Raw genomic sequence first — 26,281 nt, forward strand, 5'->3', positions numbered from 1 at the left:
TGAATCAAAGAAGAAATCACAAGGGAAATTAAAAATTACTTTGAGATGAATGAGAATGAAGATACAACATAGCAAATTTATGGGATGTAGGTAAAGCCATACTTAGAGGAAATTTAGAGCTGTAAACACCTATATTAAAAATGAAGATTTCAATAATTTAACTTAAGACAATAGAAAAAGCATCAAGGGCAAGCCAAAGCAAGCAGAAGGAAGGAAATAATAGATTACAATGGAAATTAATGAAACAATAGAAAAATGATAGAGGAAAAGAAACGAATGAAATCAAAAATTGGTTCTTTGAAGAGGTCAACAAAATGGATAAAACTGGATTCACCAAAAGAAAAACAACCTCAAATTCCTAAAATCTGGGGTGAAAGAGGCCATTACTACTAACCTTCCAGAAATAAAAGGATTATTAGAGAATACTACAGACAACTGTATGCCAATGAATTAGATCACTTTGATGAAATGGACAAATTCCTAGAGAGACACAAATTACATAAATTGACTCAAGACAGAATAGAAAAATGTGAAGACATTTTTAACAAGAGATTAGAAATTTTTAAAAAGCTGCATAAAAAGAAAAGCCTAGGTCTAGACGGATGCACTGGTGAATTCTACCAAACATTTACAAAAGAATTAATACCAATTATTCAGTCTTCCAAAACTTACAAGAGAATACTTCCTAACTTATTCTATGAGACCAGTATGATCCTGGTACCAAAGCCAGACAAAAATATCAGAAGAAAAATACAAAGCAACATCTCTTAAGAAAATAAACATCCTCAGCAAAAATATTAAAAACCCTAACCTGGCAGCATATAAAAAGGGTTATACAACACAATGAGGTGGGACTTATTCCAGGAATGCAGGATTGACTCAGCATCAGAAAATCAACTAATGGAGGACACTATATATTAACAGAATAAAGGACAAAAACCATATGTCTCAACATACACAGGAAAAAAAAAGTGACAAAATCCAACACCCCTTCATGATAAAAAAAAAAAAAAAAAAAACACTAAACAAACTAGGAACAGAAATTAACTTCTTATCTTGAATAAAGGGCATGTATGAAAAAACTACATCTAACATCATACTTAATGAAGACTGAAAGCTTTCCCCCTAAGATTAGGAGCAAGAGAAAGATATCCACTCTCACCACTTTTATTCAACAGTATATTGAAGGTTCCAGCTAGGCAACTTGGCAAGAAAAAGAAAATGCATCCATATAGGAAAGGAAAAAGTAGACCCACCTTTATTCATAGATTACAAGATCTTGTATATTGAAAATTTTAAGGAAAGCACTAAAAAACTGTTGGAACTAATGAGTTGGGCAAGGTTGTAGGATACAAGATCAATATGTAAAACCCACTTGTATTTCTATATAGTAGCAATGAGCAATCTAAGATAAATTAAAAAAATAAGTCCATTTAAAAGAGCATCAGAAAGAATAAAAAGCTTAGGAATAAATTTAACCAAAAAAAGCAAAATTTACACTTTGAAAATTACAAAACACCATTGAAAGACATCCCCTATAAATGGATTGGTAGACTAAATACTACGATGACAATACTCCCTGAATAAATCTATAGATTCAATGCAATCACTATAAAACTCCCAGCTGGCTTACAGAAATTGACAAGCTGATCTTAAAATTCATATGGAAATTCAAGAGACCCAGAACAGCCAAAATAATCTTGCAAAAAGGAGAACAAATTTGGAGGACTCACACTTCCAGATTTCAAACTTAGTACAAAGCTACAATAATTAAGACAGTGTGATACTGGCATAAGTATAGGCAATGGAATAAAACTGAAAATCCAAAAATAAATTCTCATACTTACAGTTAACTCATTTCAACAAGGGTGCCAAAACAATCAATGAGGAAATGAATAAACAAATGGTATTGAGACAACTGGACATCTATATGCAAAAGAACAAAGTTTAATCCCTACCTCATGCCATATATAAAAATTAAAACAGATCACAGACATACATTAAGAGTTAAAACTACAAAACTATTTTTATAGAAAACATCATTATGACCTTGGATTTGACAATAGTTTCTTAGCTATGATAGCAAAGTACAAGTAACTGAAAAAAATAGATAAATTGGACTTCCTCAAAATTAAAAAAAATTGTGCTTCAAAAGATCTATCAATAAAGTGAAGAGGGCACCCTCAAAATGGAAGAAAATATTTACAAATCATATTTGATAATAGATTTGTATCTAGAATATATAAGGAACTCCTACAACTCAATAAGACAACCCAATTAAAAATGGACAAAAGATCTGAGTAGACATTTCTTCACAGAATATATACAGATTGCCAATAAAGATAATCAGTGTTATCACATGAAAAGATAATGTCATTAGTCATCAGGGGATTGCAAATCAAAACTTCAAGATAACACTTCATACCCACTAGGATGGCTATAGTCAAAAAGACTGATAACAAGTGTTGATAGGGATGTGGAGCAATTGGAAAACTCATGCACTGCTGGTGGGAATATAAAATGGTGCAGCCACTGTGGAAAACAGTCTGGCAGTTCCCCAAATGGTTAAACACAGAGTTACTACGTGATCCAGCAATTCTTCTAGGTATATACCCAAGATAGATGGAAACCTACTTCTAGACAAAAACTTGTACATGAATGTTCATAACAGCATTATTCATAATAGCTAAGAAGTGGAAACAATCCAAATGTCCATCAAGTGATCAATGGATAAATAAAATGTAGTATACATCCACACAATGGAATATTTTCTGGCAATAAAAAGTAATGAAATAGGGACTTCCCTGGTGGCACAGTGGTTAAGAATCTGCCTGCCAATGCAGGGGACACGGGTTCGATCCCTGGTCAGGGATGATCCCACATGCTGCAGAGCAACTAAGCCCGTGCACCACAACTACTGAGCCTGCGCTCTAGAGCCCGCGAGCCACAACTACTGAAGCCCGCGTGCCTAGAGCCCGTGCTCCACAATGAGAGAAGCCACCACGAGAAGCCCGCGCACCGCAACGAAGAGCAGCCCCCACTCACTGCAACCAGAGAAAGCCCACGTGCAGCAACGAAGACCCAACACAGCAATCAATCAATCAATATCTAAAAAAAATTAATGAAATACTGATGCATGTTACAACATGGATGAGCCTTGAAAATGCTATGCTAAGTGAAAGAAGCCAGTTACAAAAGATCACCATTTGTATGATTCCATTTACATGAAATGTCTAGAACAGGCAAATCTACACTCAAAAAGTAGTTTAGTGGTTGCCTAGGGCTGGGAGGGAGGGGAATAGGGCAATTAGGGAATGATAGCCAGAGGGGAGAGGATTTCTTCTTTGGGTGATGAAAATGTTCTAAAATTAATTTTGGTAATGCTTACACAACTGGGAATATACTAAAAACACTGAATTGCACACTTTAAATGGGCAAATTTTATGATGTGTGAACCGAACTGTATCTCAATGATCGTCTGCACAGCTAGCTTGGACTGGGATTCCACAGGTCTTCCATCTCCAACTCAAAGAACTGAGAGCAAGAACAGAATGTTTAAATCAAGCACCTAGTATATTAAGAGCTAAACAATAAGATCTAACTAAATATATGTGAGCCAAATGACCAGGGTAAAAGTCAAAACAAGGCTTTCACTTATGTTTTTAAATAGAAGCTTAAATATCACATGACTTATTTGACACCTATGGGAGTCTTTTATAATAGTTTTTGCATCTGTTATTTCCTTAAAGTTTGGCCACCACTGCCTTCATCCAGGTCTTTATAACTCCATGTGTCCTTACTTTAGTAGCTTTGTTTAAAGAAGAAAAGCTGGAAGTAAGAGAATATTTAAATTGCTCTTTCTCAAGTGTCTTTATGAGCAGAAAACGATGAAAAATAAAATCAAGCAACCGTGAAGACAAGCAGGAAATAAATAGAGGAAACATTTAGCTTATGCAACACAAAACACCATTATGGGCAAACAAACGCAATATATCCACATGATCAATAACTGGCCAGAAGTGGCTGGAACCCAAAGTGCTCAATAAGACAAGATTTATTACACACTTTAAAAAATTAAGTTTAGCTTTTGGCCTAATGTCCAGGCACTGCAGACACTGGAATCTAATTTACTATTTATTGGAATACTACCTTGTTGATAGCACATTTTATGTGCCTTTACTTATTTCACCATTAAGTATAAAAGTTCAGGAAAGTAATTGATTTTATTTTTTTCACTTGTTTAAAAATATTCTTAGGGAAGCTAATTTATCATGCTCATTATAATGTGCTGAATTGGTCTGCAAACAAAACGCCAGCGAATAAAAGCCCTAACAAATTTTGCCACTTGAAATCAGACATAATGATTTAAATACCAAGATTATTGAACAAACAATAAAGCAACCTGTAAGAAACAATAGCCTTATGCTTTACAAAAATATAACAAAAAAAGGTCAAATTTCAATTCATAATGGCTTCACATGATCACTTCTTCAGAAAGAACCTTTGAAATTAAAATATTTTCCAAAATATCTTCCTTCTCAATCTTCCCATGCTATATGACACTATCTGAATGCAAAACAATGTAACTACTGAGACAATATGACTGATTTTGTTTCTGAACAGACATGGTACTAAGATGAAGGCTGTTCCTCAAAGTTATTACCATGGGAGGCTACACACTCACTCTAATGATTCTGCCATTGCCCAGGGCATTTCCTCTGTAGGAATTATCTCATTTTGTATTGAAAAACTCTCACCCCTTTATAGCTGGGAGTTTGTTTTTATTAAAATGGTATTTCTCCAGCCTTACTGGCCTTTACATTTATAAGACATGGCTTTGAAAAGAATTTTAGCTCTTTAAAAAAGTCAAATCTATTCTTAAAAGGGATAAGTATCTGTTACCGCTAAAAACATTCAAAAGAACACAGAGCAGGTTCAGAAAATTTTGAACAGGGACAACATTATTGTGCTATGGATATAACTTTCAAGGTCAGTGCAGAATGCAGACAGTACTCATTTGAATGTAGCTTAGTAGCCGTGTCCTGTTACTAGAATGTTCATCTCACAGGAGAAGGTAAGCAGAGAGTTTTAAACCTCAGACTAGGTTTGTCAGATACTGTTTACCAGGGAAAAGTTATTGTTTATACTTATCAAATTCTTACTCTGGTTAGAATGACTTTCCCCAGCTGCATGGGATACAAGAGAAAAAAACCCCAAAAAACAAAAAAACCCTTGGCCACACTTTTACTAGAACTATTGCAAACACTGATGACTTTAGGTCACCTGCAATTATTCTCTTGGTCATGAGATATCTGACTAGGATATATGGGAGCACGAATAAGACAGACATTTCTGGGAAAATCAGGTCCTAAATCAAGCCCAGAAAGAACTGGCTGGCCCCAGTGGTTGTACACAATCACCAGAAAGAAAGAGGATCCAACAGTGTGAGTTAGGATAATGTTTCATCCAAAGCCTCATAAAGGCGACTGACTGCTCAGACCTGATGCCTCTGTGTCTTGGGAGATTCAACCTCTGGACAGTCCTAACACTTGTAATGTGATGGTAAGAAAGAACTGAACTCTTAACCGAGGCAGGACCTCTGCCTATTAAGGCTTAATGAACTTGGGGACCCAGAGAAGGTGTCAGGAGTCGCTGGAGACAGAGAAGCTGCTGCAAGGCAGGAGGCGCGCACATCTAGGTTGAGTCTGAGCTGGGGACTCGCCGTATAAGGAACCTCAGCCCGGCTGCAGCTAGGCACCAACTGCCTTCAGGGGCAGGACACTTGACCACAAACAAATGATGTGCCTGAGTGAAAACCCCAAAGTTGGCTCTGTTCCTGGCAGCGGGGCTTTCAGCAACCACTGTATGGGAGTGATCTGCTTCGTGTACCTGGGCCTGAATCACTGCTGCAACTTCCCAAATCATCTCCTTGCTTCTGTTCTTGCTCCTTCGAATCCGTTCACTACACCACAGGCAGAGGGATCTTGTTAAAATGCAGATCTGATCGCCAGTGTTAGGATTTCCTTTCATTCCACCAGACACTACATAGAGTTACTTATTTACTCCTTAAACTTCTGCATAGACAGAAATATTATCCCTATTTTATGGATGAAAAAGCTGAGGAACAGAGAAGTAACCTGCTCGAAATCACACAGGTAGCGAGTAGCAGAGGTGGGATTTGAACCTGGGCTGTTAACATTATTTTACAGCACTTTCCATGTTTAAGCTTCCCATCACCCAAAGATAGTATCTAGAATCTATGACCTGATTTCTGAGATCTTCCATGACCTAGTCCCTGCCTAACTCTCCAACCTTACCTTATACCACTTTCTCTCTCTCATGGGTCACGCTCCAGCTGTGTATATATTCCTCACACGCGTTTGTACAACATGTGTACACGTGAGCATATACTTACATATGCACATGTATTTACATATATACATGTACATTTACATACCTATACATACTTATATAAATTTTTGTGAATGTATGAATATAAGAGGCTTTTTGATACAGTAATTAAGAGCACAGACACTGGGGCCAGACTACATCGGTTCAAATTCTGACTCTGCCACTTATTAGCTGTGGGATCTCCAGCAGTTATTTACTTCTGTATTTCTAAGTGTCCTTATCTAGTAAAATGTAGAAGATAGAATTTACCTCCTAGGCTCATAGCAAAGATTAAACAAGTTAATGTATATACTGCACTTAGAAAAAGTGCCTGGCAGGCAGTGAGTACTACCTAATGTTAAAATTCCTTCCCAAATTTGCTTATGAAAATACGTTCCTTCTGCCTGACATACTCTTCTGTTTAACCCGGCCATCTACCCATCGTTCAGCATTCAGCGTAGACATCAGCTCCTCAGCAGGCCTTCCTGATGCCTCTAGGTTCGACGAGGGCCCCCCATCATGCATGCCCAGAGCTCCCTGTATGTCCTCTGCAGTAAGCACCACCATGGTCACTGCTGTGATGACTGTATTCTCTGAGACTGTAAACTCTGAGGGCAGGGACTATGTTTCTTCAACACTAAGGTATCCAGTGCACCCACAACTCAGCCTATGCAGAGCAGAGGCTCAATAAATGTCTGTGAATAAATGAGTGAAGCCCATGGGACCAAGCACCTTAACCTGCCCTGGGGATTTGGGGTAGACATCAGTGAGGAAGTAAGACAGGAGTCTGGACCTGAAGGATACATGCATAGGAGACTATTCTTCAGAGAGGGCAAGAGGACAGAACCGCAAAGACAGAAATGTGACACAGCCTGCCCACACAGAGATGTGACGTGGCCTGCCCACACAGAGATGAGGTCACAGCATCATCATTTTGGGAGCTGAGAGGAAACAAGATCAGGCTGAAGAAACACTCTGCTTAATAGATAAGAAAACTGGGCTTAAGTTACTTTTCCAATGGTTTATAACTAATTACTGACAAAGCAGACCTCTTAAGTGAATGTTCTTTGTGCTAAGACTTGTTATAAGGTCTCCTCTCCATCCTGCAAGAAATAGAAAATGAGGATGGAAAGAAATAGCTACCTTGTGTTCAGAATCTGAGAAAGACTTCATGGTGACTGGACCTGACTGGGATACTTAAATGTCACCTGCAAATGGGGATCTCTCATTCTGTTTATCGAGGGACTAATCCTCTTGGGTGATTTCCAGAGTTGGCATAATTGATGGCCACAATTTAGCGGAATTAAATGTTCAGCAAAGTATAGCTCCTCCAGTAAATTCTGGAGTTTGCCACAATGCCACTGCTCTATATAAAATTGCCTATGTGCACAAAGTAAAGGAGGAAGAAAAATACTGGCTTGGGAAGTCAGGCCTGAGAATTCTAGAAGAGCCATTCCACACTGCAGAAATGTTGAGCCAATATTATAATTCAACTGGAGCAAGGAAGGTCAATGATGACATAATGATTTCCTTCCCTTTTATCTTCTCTATTAATCTTCCTTTCCCCTTTTTATAAACGGGCTCATGGATGGGAGCAGGATGATGTAACATGCTTTTAAGACTTTTTACAGAATAGGAACTTGGTAAGGCCTGTCCAGGTTTTGATGGACAGAATCAAAATGCAAAGCGAGCTAGACAAATTGAAGTGCTGGCCTGAGTGAAATGATGTGTGATTCAATGAGGGGAGATGCATTTCATTTTAGAAAGAGGCACACATTTGATTAATAGACAATGGAAAAGGAGTGATTAGTTGACAATGTGGAGAAAAGACCAAGGGCATCACAACATATCCTATCAATTATAAAGCCAACAATGTATTTTGGCAACTCAGGAGGCAAAATGCATTTTGAGATTCCTGAGCAGGCAGACAGTCAGGAGGAAAAAATGAATATAGAGAAGGAGACGGGGTTCAGTAGAACAGGAGGGCGGTGGTGAAGATGCAGTGGAAGAAAAGCAGGTGGACACAACTGATGATGGACCTTCAGTGTGAGATTAAGGAATTATTAGTCAGTAATTATTAGTAAGGTCAGGCTAATATAAGACTCACATAATTTCACCTGACCTACAACTTGGATGTACATAGAGAATGTAGCTTTTTTATTTCGTTAAAATGGTTTGGGTCTCCTGCCTAAGTCTCTATCCTCTGGTTATCAGGATAAAATGAGCTTCTGTTCTATCCAGTTTCAACCTTAGTTTGAACTCATGTTTCCAAGGACTCTTTATTAAGTGCTTATTTTCTCTTGAATCAAGATGCTGACTCTTCCGAAAGCCTCCTTCTTTTCCTAACATGATGTCTGGGTGACCTCATATCCTGAAGGGGAAAAATGGATTTCTAGGGCACAGTCCCCAGGCGATGCCCACTGCCCGCCTGGTTGCTGGCAGCACGGCTGTGCTTGGGGCAGTTGTAACCCACGGACTGGCCTCTCCTTCTCGGCCTGCTCAGAGCCTGGTGTTAGCTCTGCAGCAACCAGGGCCTCCTTCCCCTCCTGGGGCCGAGAAGTCCCAGGCCTTGGGCCCACGCTCCATCCAGTTTTTCCACCCTAGCCCTTTTGTGTGGTCACATCTCCCTGTCATGGAGACTAACAGTGGCTCTTAACTCAGCATATGTGACACACAGTAATTGAGGGCAGCTTTGGAAGTGAAACTTCATGGTCTCTTGCTACCATGGCCATGATGTGGCCACACCCAGGTCTGTTGGCAGAGATAGGGGCAGGGGGACGATTGTTGTAAGGCCATCTCTTTCCAGAGTCCTAAGTAGAGAGCAGAGGTAAGCTGCCCTCAGTGTTACCCACGCACCCACCTGTTCTCACTCATCTAACCCACCTCCCCTTTTCTGAAGCAGAACTAGGAGAAGGGGGATGGGGAAGCAGATCTCCCGAACTCTGCCCCTCTCTGTCTCCTTCCACCATTTTCCCAGAGACCACATTGGGTAGGTCCTGGCTCTGCCTTATTGACAAGCTGGGTCCTCTTCTCTACATATTAGATCTCCAGGGTCAGAGCGCTAAGTGCTAGTTGATATGCTAAAGATGTGATTTAAGGAATTTAGAGAAATCTTCTCACAAGCTGATAGTGTGACCTCCAAGGTTTTTGTCTTGCTACATAATCCTTTCTTGTGTGCATGACAATATTTCTTGAATATTCTTCCCATTCACATTCCTTCTGCACCAGACACGAAGCACCCCCTCAGACAGACAGATGCCTTGATCAAAGGTCTCTTACTGTACTCAAAAAGGCAAAAGAAAAATGCATATGAATAATTTCATTACACTAGGTTCTTGTTCAGGAGAAAGACTTAAAGGTGAAAGAAAGAAATGAACATTGGTTAAGCGCCTTCCACGTGCCAGGCATGTTGCATCATCTCATTGAATTCTTGTAACAAACCTGGAAGATAAATACTACCCCATTCACTTTACAGAGGGGTCAACTGTGTGTCAGGGAAATCAAGCAATTTGCCCAGAGTCACAGGACTGGTAAATTTGCAGACCCAGAATTTGAATCCTAGTCTTTCTAACAGAAAAACTTATGCTGTTTCCACTGTACCCCATAAATTACATAATGTGCTGCATTTTACTGAATTTAAAAATCATCAGTAGTAATATTGTCCATTCCACTAAAAAAGGAACGCACTGCCAATTACACCATGACACACCATTTGTTTGTAAGATGAATCCTGATTTCTGAGATGTAAAAATGTGAAAAAAAAATGCATCTTAGAATGAATGATCTGGTATATACGGTGTAAAGATTATTTGAGCAGCTGCTGTGCTGTGTACAGTCTGGACCAGAACACAAAAACACCCCGGGTAAAGAAAGATCAAGAAGACGCCGCCATAGTCATTCAGCTATAAAGAAACAGAAGCCTGAGTAAAGACAGAGCCTTGTGAAACCGGAAGACCAGGCCAATTTCCGGGAAACACTGTGGCAGGTGAATCAACGGGGAACAATGCAATTTGGATCTAGGTTGTAAAGGATGAAGAATGAACTATGAGCCACAATTTTAAAGTCTGGAAGACTGGGGAATAGTAGCAACTGAGAAATTGGGAAAAGGGAGAAGGATGGGTTCCATTTTAGACATTTTAACATTCAAAAAACAACTATCTTCATGTAACCTGGTGAGGGCTGGAGATGCTGATATGGGGCTCACTCACGCACAGGCACCAGCTTCAGAAGATGACATCTACTTGGGGGTCTAGGGATGAAAAAAACAGGTGGACAGGTCTGGACCTGTGCTGCCAAAGGAAACATGAAGAGATGGAATGTCAAGCAAAGAAGAGAAGGATGAACTCTAGACCAAAGGGGCCTCAGGAGGTACCTTCACCAAGGATGAGCATCTTCTTCTCTGGTGCCTCCAGGTGGCACCACAATGGCATTGTGAGGCAGACAGCAGGTTTGGCAAGATTTTCCTGCTGGCTGGAGCTGCAGGTTTCACTCACACTTCCCTACACACCTAGGGACTCAACACTTGCCTGCTGGAGAGAAGGAAAAGGGCTGGGTCGGCATAGGAGTTCCTGCTTTGAGACCAAGTTGTTATACTCAATTGCAAGGGCTTATGGGGGATTTTTTTAAAAAGCTATCTTTAGCAAAGCTGCAAAAGATAACAAATGGCACCCATCAAGACAAGGACTGTTCATCTAATATTGGCAAATGAGGTTTCCATCACCTTCCTCTTTTGATTTCAAATAAAGTTTAAGTCTTAAGACAGCAGGCAAATGAACTGCTTGACCATAAGTTTTAGTCCATTGCCTCACATCGTTACTCAGCCCCGATTCCACAGTGCTTTTGAACACTGCATTAACTATTTCATATTATGCACCTGCCAACTAAAGAACGTTGCGCACCATCTGGTTCTACAAGAATTAAGTCACTAGCCACTGCAGCCATGTTGCAGTATGACCTTCAACATACCCTGAAAGGAGTTCAGGGCCGAGATCCGGAAGGAGGCACTCTGTGCTCTGGGAAACCTGGCAGAACAGGCCTTCAGATAGTTAGATATTTTTCAGGAGAAAATTTTTATGAACCTGGATTCTTGCATCTTCCCATACTTAGAAAAGCACTAAAACCATTAAGTAACATACCAGTTCCTTGTGACTAGTAGCAACCTTCTACCGAGATGTGTGCTTTGTTGCACGTTCCCCTTTTGCCAAAATCACATATGTACTGACCTCCCCCTTACCTCTCGGAACAGTTTCTCAGAGCTCTCTGAGAGGCTGTCTCCCAGGCTATAGTCCTCAGTAAGACACCAAAAAACTTGACTCATAGTTTCTACATTGTGTGTGTGTGTGTGTGTGTTTTCTTTTTAGTTGACACACCCTACTAATGCAATGTCCAAAAGTGATCAAATAAAAGGAAAAGTTACTAATTTGACTAGTGAAAAATTATTTTCTTAATCATTATCTGGATTTTTTTTTTTTTTTTTTTTTACATGTACAAATGAATTTCCATCCCTACGGAAGCTCCTCTAATTAAGTCTCTCCATCACTTGCAGCAGGACACCTGTTACTGGGCAGTCAGGCTCTCATCCCTGTTAGAATGGCCTCACCCTGACCACTCCCATCTAGAACTTTACAGTCCAACATGGGAGCATTTGACTATTGAACACCCAAAATGTGGCCAGTCTGAATTGGGATGTGTTGTGAGTGTAAAATATACACTGGACTTTGAAGACTTCGTATGAAAAAAAGGATATAAAATAACTAATAATTTTTATGTTGATTTTATGTTGAAATGATATTTTGGATATAAAATGGCTTAAATAAAATATGTTCTTAAATTTTTTTTTCTGCTTCCTTTTACTTTTCAAAACGTAGTTAGAAAATTTAATTGCATTTGTGGCTTGCATCTGTGATTCCCATTATACTTCTTTTGCATAGCAGTGGTCTAGACTCTCAGCTTCTGGGTCTTATTCATTTAATCAATAAATTCACTTTAATCAACATTTATTATGTATATAATATGAACCAGGTACTCTAAAAAGGACTGGTGATGAAAAGATATAAATAATATGACTTCTGACCTTGATGAGCTTCCAGTTAGGGGGAAAGGCATTTTAAAAGTAATTAAAACAATATGACAGAGGCTATTAAAGACTAGAAATAAATCACTATGGAATCTTGAAGAAGGAAATTCACTGTTTCTTAAAGGATGAGTAGAAAATTTTCTAGTCATTGGCATGGGGGACAGTTTAAGGGCAACCCAAACAGAGGGCACAGTGGGTCTGAAGACTCAGGGAAAAAAAAGAACTTGTTTGGGGAACTGAACGTAGGCTACCTGTGTGGGAGGGGACAGACAAGACCTCAGTAGACAGTGGTGGAAAAGAGAACCTCGTATGCCAGGCTAAGACGTGCAGAATGTATCTTGTGGATGAAAGAGTCAGATGTGTATTTCAGAGAGACCACTGCAGAAATATGGTGGAGGGTGGACGAGGTGGTCCAGGTGGGTGGAAGGGCTGAGGCTGGGGAGGAGAAGGACGAGATGAAGGTAAACAGGCCCGCAGCATATCTACTGCGATAGTCAAGATGACAGTAATATAGACTTGAACAGCTGGGATACACTGGAGAAATATTTAGGAGGTAGAATCCACAGGTCTTTGGGATTTATTGGATGTTAAAGGTGAAGAAGAAGGAACAGGGTTATTAACTTTGGTGACTAAGTGATGTGAGAGGAATACTAGATGCCCACTAAAAATGTTTGCTATCAGAAGGTATTCTTAAGGAACAAAACTAAGTTGAGTGGCTGGACTGAAATGAAATCGTTTTCAAAATGGAGCAGTGTCTAAGCACCCAGATCAATCAAGTACCCCTGTTAGAGGTCCCTGCCCCAATCAGGTTTACTCCTGCTCAGCGTACCTGTGGGGGCAGGGTGGGGCAGATTATAAGAGTTCAGGGAGTAGAGGGGGAATATTTGGGAATCAGAAAAGACTTCTTAGAAAGCAAGAACTTGGGCTGGAGTTTGAAGGGTAGATGGTAGAGGAGAAAGGGTATTTCTGATAAGAGGGGAGAACTGCAATAGGTACAGCGAATGAGATTTTCAAGTCAAGAATGAGTGATCAGCAAGATGTGCTCCAAGGATAGGCTGAGGATGGCCAAACTGGCATGGAGTGTTTATGTTGGGAAAAATGGCAGATGAAGTTGGGGAGACAGCTGGGATCACATTAAAGAGGGACCCCATAGGCAGCAGGGAGCCACTATAAGGTTTTAAGCAAAGGAAATGACAACCTGACATTTAAGTAAGGTTACTCTGGTGATGTATAGAAGAACTCAAGTAGGATGATGGTGTAGGCAGCTCTGCTTGCTACTTTTACTAAACCCAGTAAATGTCAAGCACTCTTCCAGGCCCCGGAGACTTAAAAATAAGCGAGGACTAGTCTCTTCCTCCAGGACTTGCAACCTACTGTGGGTAAGCAGAGAACAAGATCAGTTAAGATCCTCTTTGTTCATCTTTTTTTTTTTTTTTTAATAGCTTTAAAAAAATTTTATTTATTTTTGGCTGCCTTGGGGCTTCGTTGCTGTGCATGGGCTTTCTCTAGTTGTGGTGACCGGGGGCTACTCCTTGTTGCGGTGTGCAGGCTTCTCATTGCAGTAGCTTCGCTTACTGGGGAGCACGGGCTTTAGGTGTGTGGGCTTCAGTAGTTGTGGTACGAGGGCTCAGTAGTTGTGGCACGTGGGCTCAGTAGTTGTGGCACGCAGGCTCTAGAGCGCAGGCTCAGTAGTTGTGGCGCATGGGCTTAGCTGCTCTGCGGCATGTGGGATCTTCCCAGACCAGGGCTCGAACCTGTATCCCCTGCATTGGCAGGTGGATTCTTAACCACTGTACCAGCAGGGAAATCCCTTCATCTAATTTTTTGAAGCAATTAAGGTTAGATCAGGGTCTCAGCAATAAGAATGGAGAGGAAACATCTGAAAGCAGGGCTTGCATATAATTACAAGCCCTTTTTTTATTGGGTCCTGCACCACCTGCTTTTACCCCAATCTGTCTTTATTTTTCCCAATTTATTCCCCTGTTCTTCCTTTTGATCCTCTTCTCCATAGTCAAGGGCACTAACTGAACACTGGCAAATCAAATAACATCTTATTTAAACCCCTTGTCTTTCTCTGAGCCATGTGTGTTTTCTGCTCTGAGTAGGCTTGACATTCTTTCCATTTAATGTTCCCATCTCCAAGCAGTCAACTATGTATATTACACATGGAATTAGTTGAAGTTCACATAATCAGAGAGGCTGGTGCATTTTCATTAAAACTCTTAGTTTAAATGAAAAAAATAAAGGAAATACTAGAAAACAGTCTGCCAAACAGGCATAGAGAAAAAAGTATATGGCCTTGCTTAAAGTGTAACTCTGCAGTCTATCAACTTAGTTCAATAGAGATTTAACTAAATAGTCAAGTACCTGGCATATAGTAGGCCAATCACTGGGATAAGTTGAATAAGACACAGTTCCAGTCCTGAGAATTTTTAGACATTATAGACAGGTGATGAAAAACGTACCTAGTCAGATGTCTCCTTATCTTTGCCGCTCATTCTAGTCTGCACCATGATCATTTCTTACTTGCGCTGCCTTAGTGCTTCTGCCATCTCTCCCCACCCCCACTCCAGTCCCCTCACAAAGCTTGCGTGAACCTCTTAAACATAAATCCCGTCACTCTTTCCCTTCTTATTCAGTAACATTCTGAGTCCTTACTCTTAGTCCATAAGGTATGATCTTCCTTTGATATCATCTCCTACAATCATTTCTCTTACTCATTACTCCATTCTACTCCATTCCCACTTGGCTTCTTTACTGTGCCTAGAATATTCTAAACACATTCCCACCCCAGACCCTTTTCCTGGTTGCCTACGTCTGGAATTCTCCTCCCAAAACATCTGCATGATTTGCTCCATTACCTTCTGCAGATCTCTGCTCAAAGACTGTCTTATTACTCAGTCCTTCTCTGACTACCTGGCATTCCCTACCTCCCTTTATCGTGTTTTACTTTTCTTAAAAGCATTTACTCACTAAAATGCATCTATTACCACTGAAATTTACTGTTTATTGTCTGCCTCTCTCAACAATATTGGAAGCTCCACAAGAAGAGGGTCTGATGGTTTTTTTCCTTGTATTTCCAGCACGTGGAATGTTGACTGGCATGTTGTCAATGGTCAATAAACACTTCTTAAATGAACTGGATCAATGATTGGGAGTTATGCACAGGACTTTAGGGGAGCAGGGTATGTGGTATAACCTGGGAGGAATGAGGGGATTAGAGAACAATTCTTTAAGCAAGTAATGTTTGGGCTGAGACTTCATTCATTCAACATTCTTATGGAGTTTTACTATGTGCCAGACACTATTCTAGGATGTAGCTGTCATAAAGGCAGACAAGTCCCTGTTCTTGTGGAACTTACAGTCTTGGAAGAAAGACAAGAAACAAGCCAATACATGAGTAAATAAGAAAAATATCCAACACTGACACATGCTATGCAAATAACTAAAATAGGATGATGTAAAAGACAGCACACCTAGGGGGTTACTTTAGATTGGGTCATTAGGGAAGCAACTCTAGGAAGTGACATTTCAGCAGAGACTTGAAGGACAGTGAGTAAGCACCCATGAAAAGATGAGGGGGTGGGCATTCCTATAGAGAGACAGCCAGGGAAAAATCCTTAAATGGGATAGGCTTGAAGTGTTCAAGGGACCAAATGGAGGACACATAGCTGCAGAGAAGTGGGCAAGGAGAAGAGGGGCATGTCTTAAGATCAGACCGGAAGAGTCCTAGGAATGAGTAGGACTTAGGAGGTGAAGCAGGGGAAGAACCAGATGGAAAAGCATTGTAGGTGGTAAGAACAGCAAAGGCAAGAAAGCAGGAAATAGACTGGTATATTTGAGTAACTCTAGGAAATGCGTTTCTCCTGAGTCCAATGCACAAAGATGGAATCCAGAACACTGTATGGCTAAATTCGTTTTTTTGTGAAGCTTCTGGCACATTTTGCTGCAGCTGAGAAAATAGAACCATCTCTCTAGTAAACACAGCCTCAGGGAGCTCTATAACCAACCTACTTTGGAAGGTGGGAAGCAAATGCAACCTTGCATATTGTATTCTAAACACAACCTCAGATGTGTTAAGCTGTCACCACCCCCATTTTAGACACTAAAGGACCAGCGGGTGGGTTAAGTCACTCACAGTCAAGAGCTGGGGCTCAATTCCATGTCATGCTTTACCCAGTGCTGTTTCCTCTGCTGTCCAGTATCTCACTGACTGATTCAATACACCTGCCTGGAATGATCCTTGCCATCAATTTCTTCTATGGACCTTGCCTTCTATAGTTTTCCTTTGGCTTTATCTGTCTTCTCCTGTACCTACTTAAAATTTAGAAAATATATTTTTCCTTTTTTCCCCTCAGCTAATCCTAATCAATTCCATGTTTTATGGAGGCTGTTCTGTAGCTCAGCCTTCTTCTACTGACAAAAGTGATGCAAACCCAAATAAACTCAAAGATGGGATTAATAGGCTTGGATACATTTCTTTACAGTAACTGAGTCCCCAAGAAATGTCTAAGTCTTTGGGAATCTTGACATATCAGAATTATTAACAGTTGAGACTTTGTTATCAGTAGAACGAGACTCCTCAGAGAAGGTAGTGCTGACTTCACAACAAGGAATTTAGGTTGATGATTTTTCAAGTAAACAGTGACTTATGAGTAACTATTCAATATGTGTGTCACAATGGCTTGCTGCCAACGGACACTATGCATTGAGATCAAAGCCATTTTGAAACTCTTATTTTATACATTCTATTAGAAGGCCCTATGAAGTATACCAAGACAAAATATTTACAGTCAACCCTTGAATAACACAGGTTTGAACCGTGTGGATCCACTCGTGTGGATTTTTTCAGTAGTAAATACTACAGTATGAAATGATCCATGGTTGGTTGAATCCTCGGATACGGAGGGACCATGGATACAGAGGGCTGACTGTAAAGTTATACGTGTATTTTCAACTACGCAGAGGGTCAGCACCCCTAACCCCTGCATTGTTTGAGGGTCAACTGTATTCAGAAGGAAACAAATGAGGGGTGAAATTTTCTTCCATTAACAATGACACATTTTCGGCAGGGGGGCGGGGTGGTGGTGTGATGAATTGGGAGATTGGGATTGACATATATACGCTAATATTTATAAAATGGATAACTAATAAGAACCTGCTGTACAAAAATATAAAATAAAATTCAAAAATTAAAAAAAAAAAAACCCAGAAAACTCTCTCCCAACCCAAAGAGTAAAAAAAAAAAAAAAAAAAAAAATGACACATTTTGTACTCTTACACCACAAACCTCTAGTCCATAGTCCTTACTTAACAATGTAAACATGTAGTTAGGATAGCACTGGAGAGTTAAGATGTCCATTGCAAATGAAGGTGACGAATTCTGACTAAATAACGCTATCTATAGTTGCAGGAGCCATTCACTTAAAAATTTTTTTTGGATGTCTAAGTTATGCCCAATGTCTTCTAGTACTTTTCTATTAGGTGGCCTCATCAATAGTGTCTACAAATGCCAGGATGTTTATGAATTTTAGCAATGACATGCACAGTTACTGTTTCTTGAAAGGCTGATGGGTTTTTTTGTTTGTTTGTTTGTTTTGGTAAATGGTAAATTCCCAAAATGCTTGGGAAAAAGGACATTCTTCAATGCAAATAAAAACTAAAAGGTAGGACAGAAGGCAAGGACTGACCAAGCTGCTAAAATGAAATACCCGGGAGAGAGTTGGTCCCAATTTTTTGATGCAAAACATTTCTAGAGATGCCAGCTTAAAGGCAGGTGCTCAGCAACCTTGCCCTTTTTGACATTAGTGGAGGTTAGCAAAAAAGCAAACAAACATAATTTGAAGAAAAAGATGAGCCAATACTGGGTAGGGTCCAAGAAGCAGAGCATAAAAGTGCAAAACATCAAAAATGACTAAATATTTTACTTCCATTTTCCAGTGTTTCTTTTCACCCACGCTTAAAGAAATGAAATATTTCAGGGCTTAAAACTTGTATTTTATAACACCCAAACTGTGACAAGAAACAAACATTAGTTATTTAGCTGACATAATTAAAAATGAAATTAATATCAGCGTTACCTGAAATTCTAATCCATAGTTTTCTCTGCAGAATTCTCTTAATTTAGGATACACGTTTTCTCTTAGTGCCTGTCTTTCTGCTCCCGTGTCTGTGGTAGAAAAGCAAACACACAGAAAGTGAGTTAGGTCCACATAGTACACATTTCTGGAAAAAAAGAAAGCTTACAAATAAACATTAACATTAATATAATCAAGCTGGGGTGCTGCATCGTGAAATGATGGGATATTTGCCTGCTGGAGAAGACTTGCTCTTAACAGAGCAGGGGGAGCTGAGATGTTTACCACGCACACAGGGCGAATGGGAGCCCCTGGGTAAGTTTTGTGGATGCTGGCAGAGCTGGGAATTCACAGCTCATTCTTTATACCCATGTAGACCCTCACATGGCGCTCTTAAATAGCCACAACCACATTATCTTTCAAAGAGGTAGAAGGAAAAATTGTAAGGCTATCAGGTGTAGCTCCATTGAGTGTAAATATTTCAAAACACACACACACACACAGACACACACACTGATTACTGATTTCCAAAAGCATCCAGACTCTATCATTCCCTACAGTATTTAGAAACAATGCTACTTTTACAAGATTCAGTACAGCATCTGTGCAATCAGCACAATAGTCAGGAGCGACAAACGGTAGGAGTCAACATCTAAAACTAGCAGATTCCACTGGCCAGCGGTTCAACATTAGCGTCTCCCACCCTGGGCTTAGGGACCTGTTATATCAGAGAGGGGATCGTTTTACATGTGCCACAGTGTGTTAAAAGCTTCGAAATAAAATATTTAAAAATTATCCGTGTCATTAAAAAATACGAGAAGAAACAGAGAACCTGAAACCAGAAGAACCATAACATATGTATGTATTTAATGTTGAATGTTCTGCACAGAAAGGGATTCTACAGCCACTTGTGCTGGACGGTGCGCCACATCAGTGATGATGCTGTAAGATGCTTACAGCAAAGAGAATGGTCCTCGCCCAGCTAACTTCAGAGAAAGATAAGAATCAGAGCTTAAAAAATTAGGTTAATGTGTTATCTCATGAAAAGGACCATTTGCTAAATGTACCTCAATCCCAGCCACAACCATGAAACATCTGCATACCACATTTATAACTCAGGAACCAATTTAAAAGACTGTCCTTGTTATTCTCAAGCACATCTGTCCATGCAAACTCAACCATATGCCGTGTTGACCTACTCTACTTTCCTACTGTTCTCAAGCCTGTTTTGAGAGGCAAACAACCAATCCCAAGAGTCTGAGATGCAGCGGCAGCTTGACAGAGTGACAGGAACCAGTGTTTACACGGGAACCAAAGATTCAATACAAGGTCTTCGAGATTACCCTGTGATCCAAACAAGTAGGGTCTTTTCCCCCCATAGATCCAACAGGGACCTAAGTCCAAAGGGAAAGCAGGAAGACCGCGTTGAGGAGGGTACACCTGAGCAGTGCCCATGTGCCATCACGACACTGGTGGAAGCAGCAGATTATATAATCAGCACATGATTTATATAATCTTGGGATCAGGTGCCCAGCCTCCCTCACCCTACTGTAAGGGCTGAAAACACTAACTTCGAAGTAAAGCTGATGATATTCAATCTCTCTAAAAGGCTACCGATTTTTAAGACCCAAATAACAAAAAGTCACTTTAAAAATGAAGAGATACTACCAGATGTGGAATTTGGGAATATATTAAACAAGGATTATTGGTAAGATATTCTAAAAAAAAATAGTATTCAAATAATACATGAAAAAAGTTATGAAATGCGCAGAAATTTGCTTCTTAAAAATGTTATTATAACTCTTATTACTGGGTCCGGAGACCTGAATGTGTCATAGTAAGGAGGCTAAGACAGAAATGCAATATCTAATTACTAACATTTACTGAGTGCTTACTGTAGACTAGTAGTGTGCTAAGTTTTTCTATGTGTATTTTCTTAGTCACTTCTGTCAAAAACCCTATGAAATAGGTAAAATTATCAGTCCATTTTTAAAATAAGAGGAAACAAATATAAAGGGGTTAAGAGACATGCCTGAGGTCATATGACCACTAAGTTGGAGAACCTGGATTTGAATTTAGAGAGCCAAATGCCATAGTCTGCTCTAACCATGGAAAACATGCAACTGTGCAAAGAATCAATCTTTGAAAATGACAAATGCAAGAGCTTCCCAGAATGGTTAAGGGATGCTGAAGTCCTAATATTTATGAAACAAACAAACAAAAATCTCAGTTATCCATGACAGATTTTTCCCTTTCTATAATACACCCTTCAACAGCCACCCATAAATATGTTCTCTTGCTCCATCCATCTCTAAATAAATCCTGAATGAATCTACTTCTCTGCACCTCTGGTACAAGCCAAACTCATATCTCAACTGGACCCTATCTTGCTGTTTCCATACTTGCCTCCATCAATCCATTCTCCACAGAGCAGCCAGACCAATCTTATGTAAAAACATAAATCCGATCACATCACTCTCTTGTTTAAAATCCTCCAGCAGCTCTTCATGGAGCTTGGAATGAAATCCCCACTCCTTACCTTGAACGTTCTCTCCTTCTCTAAGCTCATTTCTTACCACTTGCCCTGTTCATGTCACTCAAGCAGCGCTGGCGTTCATTTGGTTCCTGGGTTATATTCTCACTGGTGACCTCTGCTCTAGCCATGACTTCCTCCTGGAATGCTTAGTCCCATGATCATTTCATGTCATCTCCTGTCATTCAAGTGTCAGCTTTAATGCCACCTCCTCAGAGAGGCCTTCTCTGAGCCCTCCAGCTACAGAACCCCTCTCTATCACACCATCTTCTTCAAATTCTTTGCACGTTACTCATCACTATAATTATCTGTTTACTATGTGTCTCCCCCACTGCCACGTGAGCTCAATGGGACTCAGAACCTTCTTCTGTCTCTTTCGCTGCTGCATCCCCAGTGACTAGGGTCATGCTCAGTTAAGGAAGGAGTACGTGAAAAAACCCACACAGGCACCGGGGATAAAAATGAGCTGACAGGCAATGCGTCTCAGCAATTACCTCCAGAAACAGAGAGCCTTCCTACATTACAATATGCCATTGGTTGGACATGGAATCAAGACTGTGAAATTCTAGGAAATACATGATCGGGTTTAGAAAGTTGAGTTCATGAAGTAAGTGAATGAACTGAAATACTGATATCTTTCCTGGTTTCTGTGTTTCTGGCAAAATACTAATATTTTATCAAATTATGAATATCTAAAATGTGAGGGAAGTATATGACAGGCATTCTGTATTATTACTTATATTACAAAAGTGACTCAGATTTTCCTATATTTGTATTAATATAGGATGATTGGGTCTGGAAATGGAAAAGTAATTAAAATAGAATGGATTAATTATGCTGGGTGACAGATAAGCTGGCTTAATTATACAAAAAACCTGATTCATACTGACAGCACATCCGGATGGTTGGCAATTAAAAAACACTAGAATGTCATGGATAGGAAAAATTAAGTCACAGAATGTCACACATAAAAAGGGACCTCTTACAAAAGTGTAAATCAAGACGAGGTATGTCATCATTTATTCTTCATAGTCACTGCATCCATTTGTATCTGTCCAGTTCCTGAATGCTTTGAAAAGATGCATTAACACTTTGGCAGCACTAAAGAGGTTTTTAAAGAGTTGCTTTCTAAATAATTCCTCTATGATTTCAGAATTAATGACGGTCTCTGTGTAGTATCTGAGTTACCTGCAGGAAGAACATTAGCTGGCGCAGAATTATCAGTCAATATCATTATCCTACTTCAAGCAGGGTTTAGATTAATTCTAAGCTTTTATTAAAAATAAGAGTGCCAAAATGACCATGTTGGACTGGAACTTCTTACTGTCCCACCTCACCCAACCTTAAGAGCATGGACGTTAGATTAAGTCATTTTCCTCTTGGCAGCTCACAAAACTTATCTAGGATCCACCTACAGCTGTCATTCCAGCCTGGGTTCCCAAGTCTCTGTAGGTTTGCTCTTGCCTGGATTTTCCCTCTTTACCTGGCCCCTTAGCCAATGATTCATCTGGACATCTTATCTGACTTTTGTTGTTGTTTGGGTTGACTTCCTGTCTGGCAGCTGCCCAGAGGCTACCTCCTCTCCATGCCCTCCAAGTCCTCTGTGCCCAACCATCACCCTCACCATTCCTTATTTCCATATCACCACATCCTGTCAATTTTATCATAATCTTCTTTTGAATTTGGCTAGGCTTTTTTGTCTACTCTCTATTTTTGTACTCACCATCTCTCAGCCCTTAGAGTCCAAAAGTCTCCTATTTGATTGACCTGTTACCTGTCCCTTCTCATTGCAGTCTTAAGCTCCACAGAGCTGCTGGAGATAAATTCTAAGACAAAACAAAAGTGAAAACTAATTTGATCATTAAAGACCTTGGCTGGCATCTGGTGGCCCAGAGGATCAAGGCCAGAATATTCAGCAGGTGTAAATGTATCTTCGACCTAAGTTCTATCTTCTACTGCTCTTTATCATGCACCCTCCAGGGTATTTTTCAGATATTACTTGAACCCGAGCCTTGTCTTTACACATACTGCTTTCCATGCCAAGAATCCCCTATCTACTGCATCCCCTTTGCTTGGCAGACTCCGACCCTCCTGAGTCCCAATCAAAGGCAGCACGGTTTGTGAATGCTTACTAGACAGAGACAGGCATGCCCTGGTCACCCCATAGCACTTTGTTCACCCCTATATAACATCATGTATTTTACTTTATTATAAATATAATATTTTTAATTTATTTATTTTTAGTCTGTCTCCCCTCATTAGACTTGTGAATTCATGGGAGGCAAGGACTTCCTCATACATAATTATTATAATTAGGAATGAAATGCCATGTAGCATACTGATGCTACAGAAGTTAAAAAAAAATTTATAAGGATATACTGTGAACAATAACTTTATTTCTAATAAATTAGAAAACATGGGTGAAATGAACAAATTCTAGAAACAGATATTATTGAAACTGACTCAAGGAAAAGAAAATCTGAAGAGATCTACAGCAAGTTAAAAAATTTCAATTAGTTATTAAAAATCTTCCCAAAGAAAATCACCACCCCAGAGTATTTAACTGATATATCAATATTTAAAGAAAGAATCCCTTACACTTTCAGGAAAGAGTAGAAGGAACACTTCCACTCATTCTTTAAGTCTATATTATCCTAAACCCCAAATGAGACAATAACATCAAAAGAAAAAACACAAAACAAAAACTGCAGACCAATATATATCCCTCATGAACACTGAGGCAAAAACTCTTAGCAAGATACTAGCAAACTGACCCCAGCTATATATACACTGTCACCAAAGGGGATATAGTACAAGAATGATAGGTTAGTTTAATGTGGAATATGCCACACTAATACAGGGCATGACCATATGATCACTCCACAGATGCAGAAAAACTTTTGCCAAAATCTAATACCCATTCAACCACAGGGAACAAAAAGTAATTTCTTTGCCCTGATAAAGGGCACTTACACAAAACCCTACAATTAGCACCATGTTTCATGGCTTAAGACTGAATATTTTCCACCTATGATCAGGAACACATTATCACTTATAGTCAACATTTTACTGGAGGTTGTAGTCAGTGCAGTGAAGAAAAAATTAAAAATAAAGGCATCTAGACTGAAAAGGAGAAAAAATATTCTCAGATGACAAGGTCTTGTATGTAGAAAACCCTGAGGAATCCAGAGGAAAAATACAATGACTAATAAACGATTTCAACAACGTGGCTGGATAGACTATACAAATCAACAGTATTTCTCTATACTCACAATAAACAATCCAAAAATGAAATAGAAAAACTGCATTTACAATAGCATTAAAATAATAAAACACTGAAAAACAAATTTAACAAAAGCAATGCAATACATACGTTGTAAACCATAAGACCTTGCTGAGAGAAAGATCTAAAAGGAGATCTTTCATCTTCATGGATGGGAAGACTCAATATTGTTAGCATGGCAATCCTCACCAGTTACAGGCTCGAGATTCTCCAAACTTATCTACAGATCCAACACAGTCCCTATCAGAACCCCAGCATATTTTGCAATTATTTTTTCAGTGCCATCATTGAAATGAAGTTTTAAAGCACACTTTGGTCAATCTTGCTCATTATCTGATCTGTTAAGTACACCAACTGGTATCAAACAGAAAAGACAGTAGAGGGACTAACTGTGGTTCTAGAACCAAAATTCCCGTGTCTGAATCCCAGCTCTTCACCTGCTAGCTGTGTGATTTCAGGCAAATTAAAAGATGTCTTTTTTTTTTTTTCATTTGTCATGTGGAATCAAAATTACTAGTATCAAGCTTATGAGGTTGTTGTGAAGATTAGATGGAGTCTTTCAACACCACCTGGCATGTGGTAAATACTCAATAAATGTTGCAATTATCCTATCAAACAATTTGGGGAATCAAAGATTAAAGCATCTTTTATTACTTATGATAATTTTTAGCACTGAAAGATTTATAGTAAAGTAGCTACAACAATCATGATCTTATCCCACATTGTAGTTCTTAAAATGATCAAATTTTCAAGACAGTTTTTAAAGGTTTAGGGAAAACCATAGTTAAAATGTAATTTAAAAAATATCACCAGTTTAGGGTTTCCCTGGTGGTGCAGGGGTTAAGAATCCGCCTGCCAATGCAGGGATCACGGGTTCAAGCCTTGGTCTGGGAAGATCCCACATGCCGCGGAGCAACTAAGCCCGTGCGCCACAACTACTGAGCCTGCGCTCTAGAGCCTGCAAGCCACAACTACTGAGCCCATGCACCTAGAGCCCGTGCTCCGCAACAAGAGAAGCCACTGCAATGAGGAGCCCGCGCATCGCAATGAAGAGGAGCCTCCGCTTGCAGCAACCAGAGAAAGCCCGTGTGGAGCAATGAACACCCAACTCAGCCAAAAATAAAGAAATAAAGGCTTAAGTTAAAAAAAAAAAAATCACCAGTTTATCCAAATACTCTTAAAAGTTCCCAGTAGGAATTCACTAACTGTATTACTGCTACACCTCAATACACTTTAGGAAAAAAGAGTAAACTATAAAAGATTAACAATGCTGGGCTTATTTCTGGTTATATTGTGGAAAAGAACCCTCACAAATATGACACTAAAACAACCCAAATATGGCATACAAATATCTAAAAATATATATTTAAAAATGTGTCACATAGTTTGAATGAAACTAAGCAATGCACAGAGGCCCAAGGCACAGTGAAAGCAGTAATCTCAGAAAATAAGGGATCTCTGAGGCCAGCTTTTGGTTATTTCCCACTAAGCCCTGGTGACCTCTAGTGTTGATTTTTGTCTTCTGTGGGTGCAGGGTAGATTGGACACAAAGCACAGAGCCCCAAGGTGGTGAGTCTAACAGGAAATCCTTGCAAAAGGCCATGACCCCAAAGAGCTAAGACCTTCAGTTTGAGGGTGAATCAGAAATCAATCTTCATCACCAAGAAAACCTGCTGCTATACCATTCACACTAGGTGGAAGAAAAAACAACCTCCTTGATATTCGTAATCACAAGCTTGGCCTCTTGTAGGTTAGCAGTGCAAATTCATTTTATTTAAAGTCTGACAAGGAATTCCCTGGTGGTCCAGTGGCTAGGACTCCATGCTTCCACTACAGGGGGCACGGGTTCGATCCCTGCTCAGGGAACTGTGAATAAGATACTGCATGCCACACTGTTACCCCAAGTGCTTGAGAAGCATAAT

General features: G+C 39.7%; 1 protein-coding gene across 1 annotated transcript in view; it reads right to left on the bottom strand.

The window, feature by feature from the left end:
• The window catches only part of LOC309628081 (NACHT and WD repeat domain-containing protein 2-like), a 128,354-nt gene that overhangs the window by 31,615 nt on the left and 70,458 nt on the right, over positions 1-26,281 (bottom strand). Inside the window, exon 2 of the mRNA XM_082390812.1 lies at positions 18,547-18,635. Coding sequence (XP_082246938.1) covers positions 18,547-18,635 — 89 coding nt within the window. The remainder of the gene's footprint in view (positions 1-18,546; positions 18,636-26,281) is intronic.

The sequence above is a fragment of the Balaenoptera borealis genome, assembly GCF_965194805.1.
Source record: "Balaenoptera borealis genome assembly, chromosome: 4".
Classification (NCBI taxonomy): domain Eukaryota; kingdom Metazoa; phylum Chordata; class Mammalia; order Artiodactyla; family Balaenopteridae; genus Balaenoptera; species Balaenoptera borealis.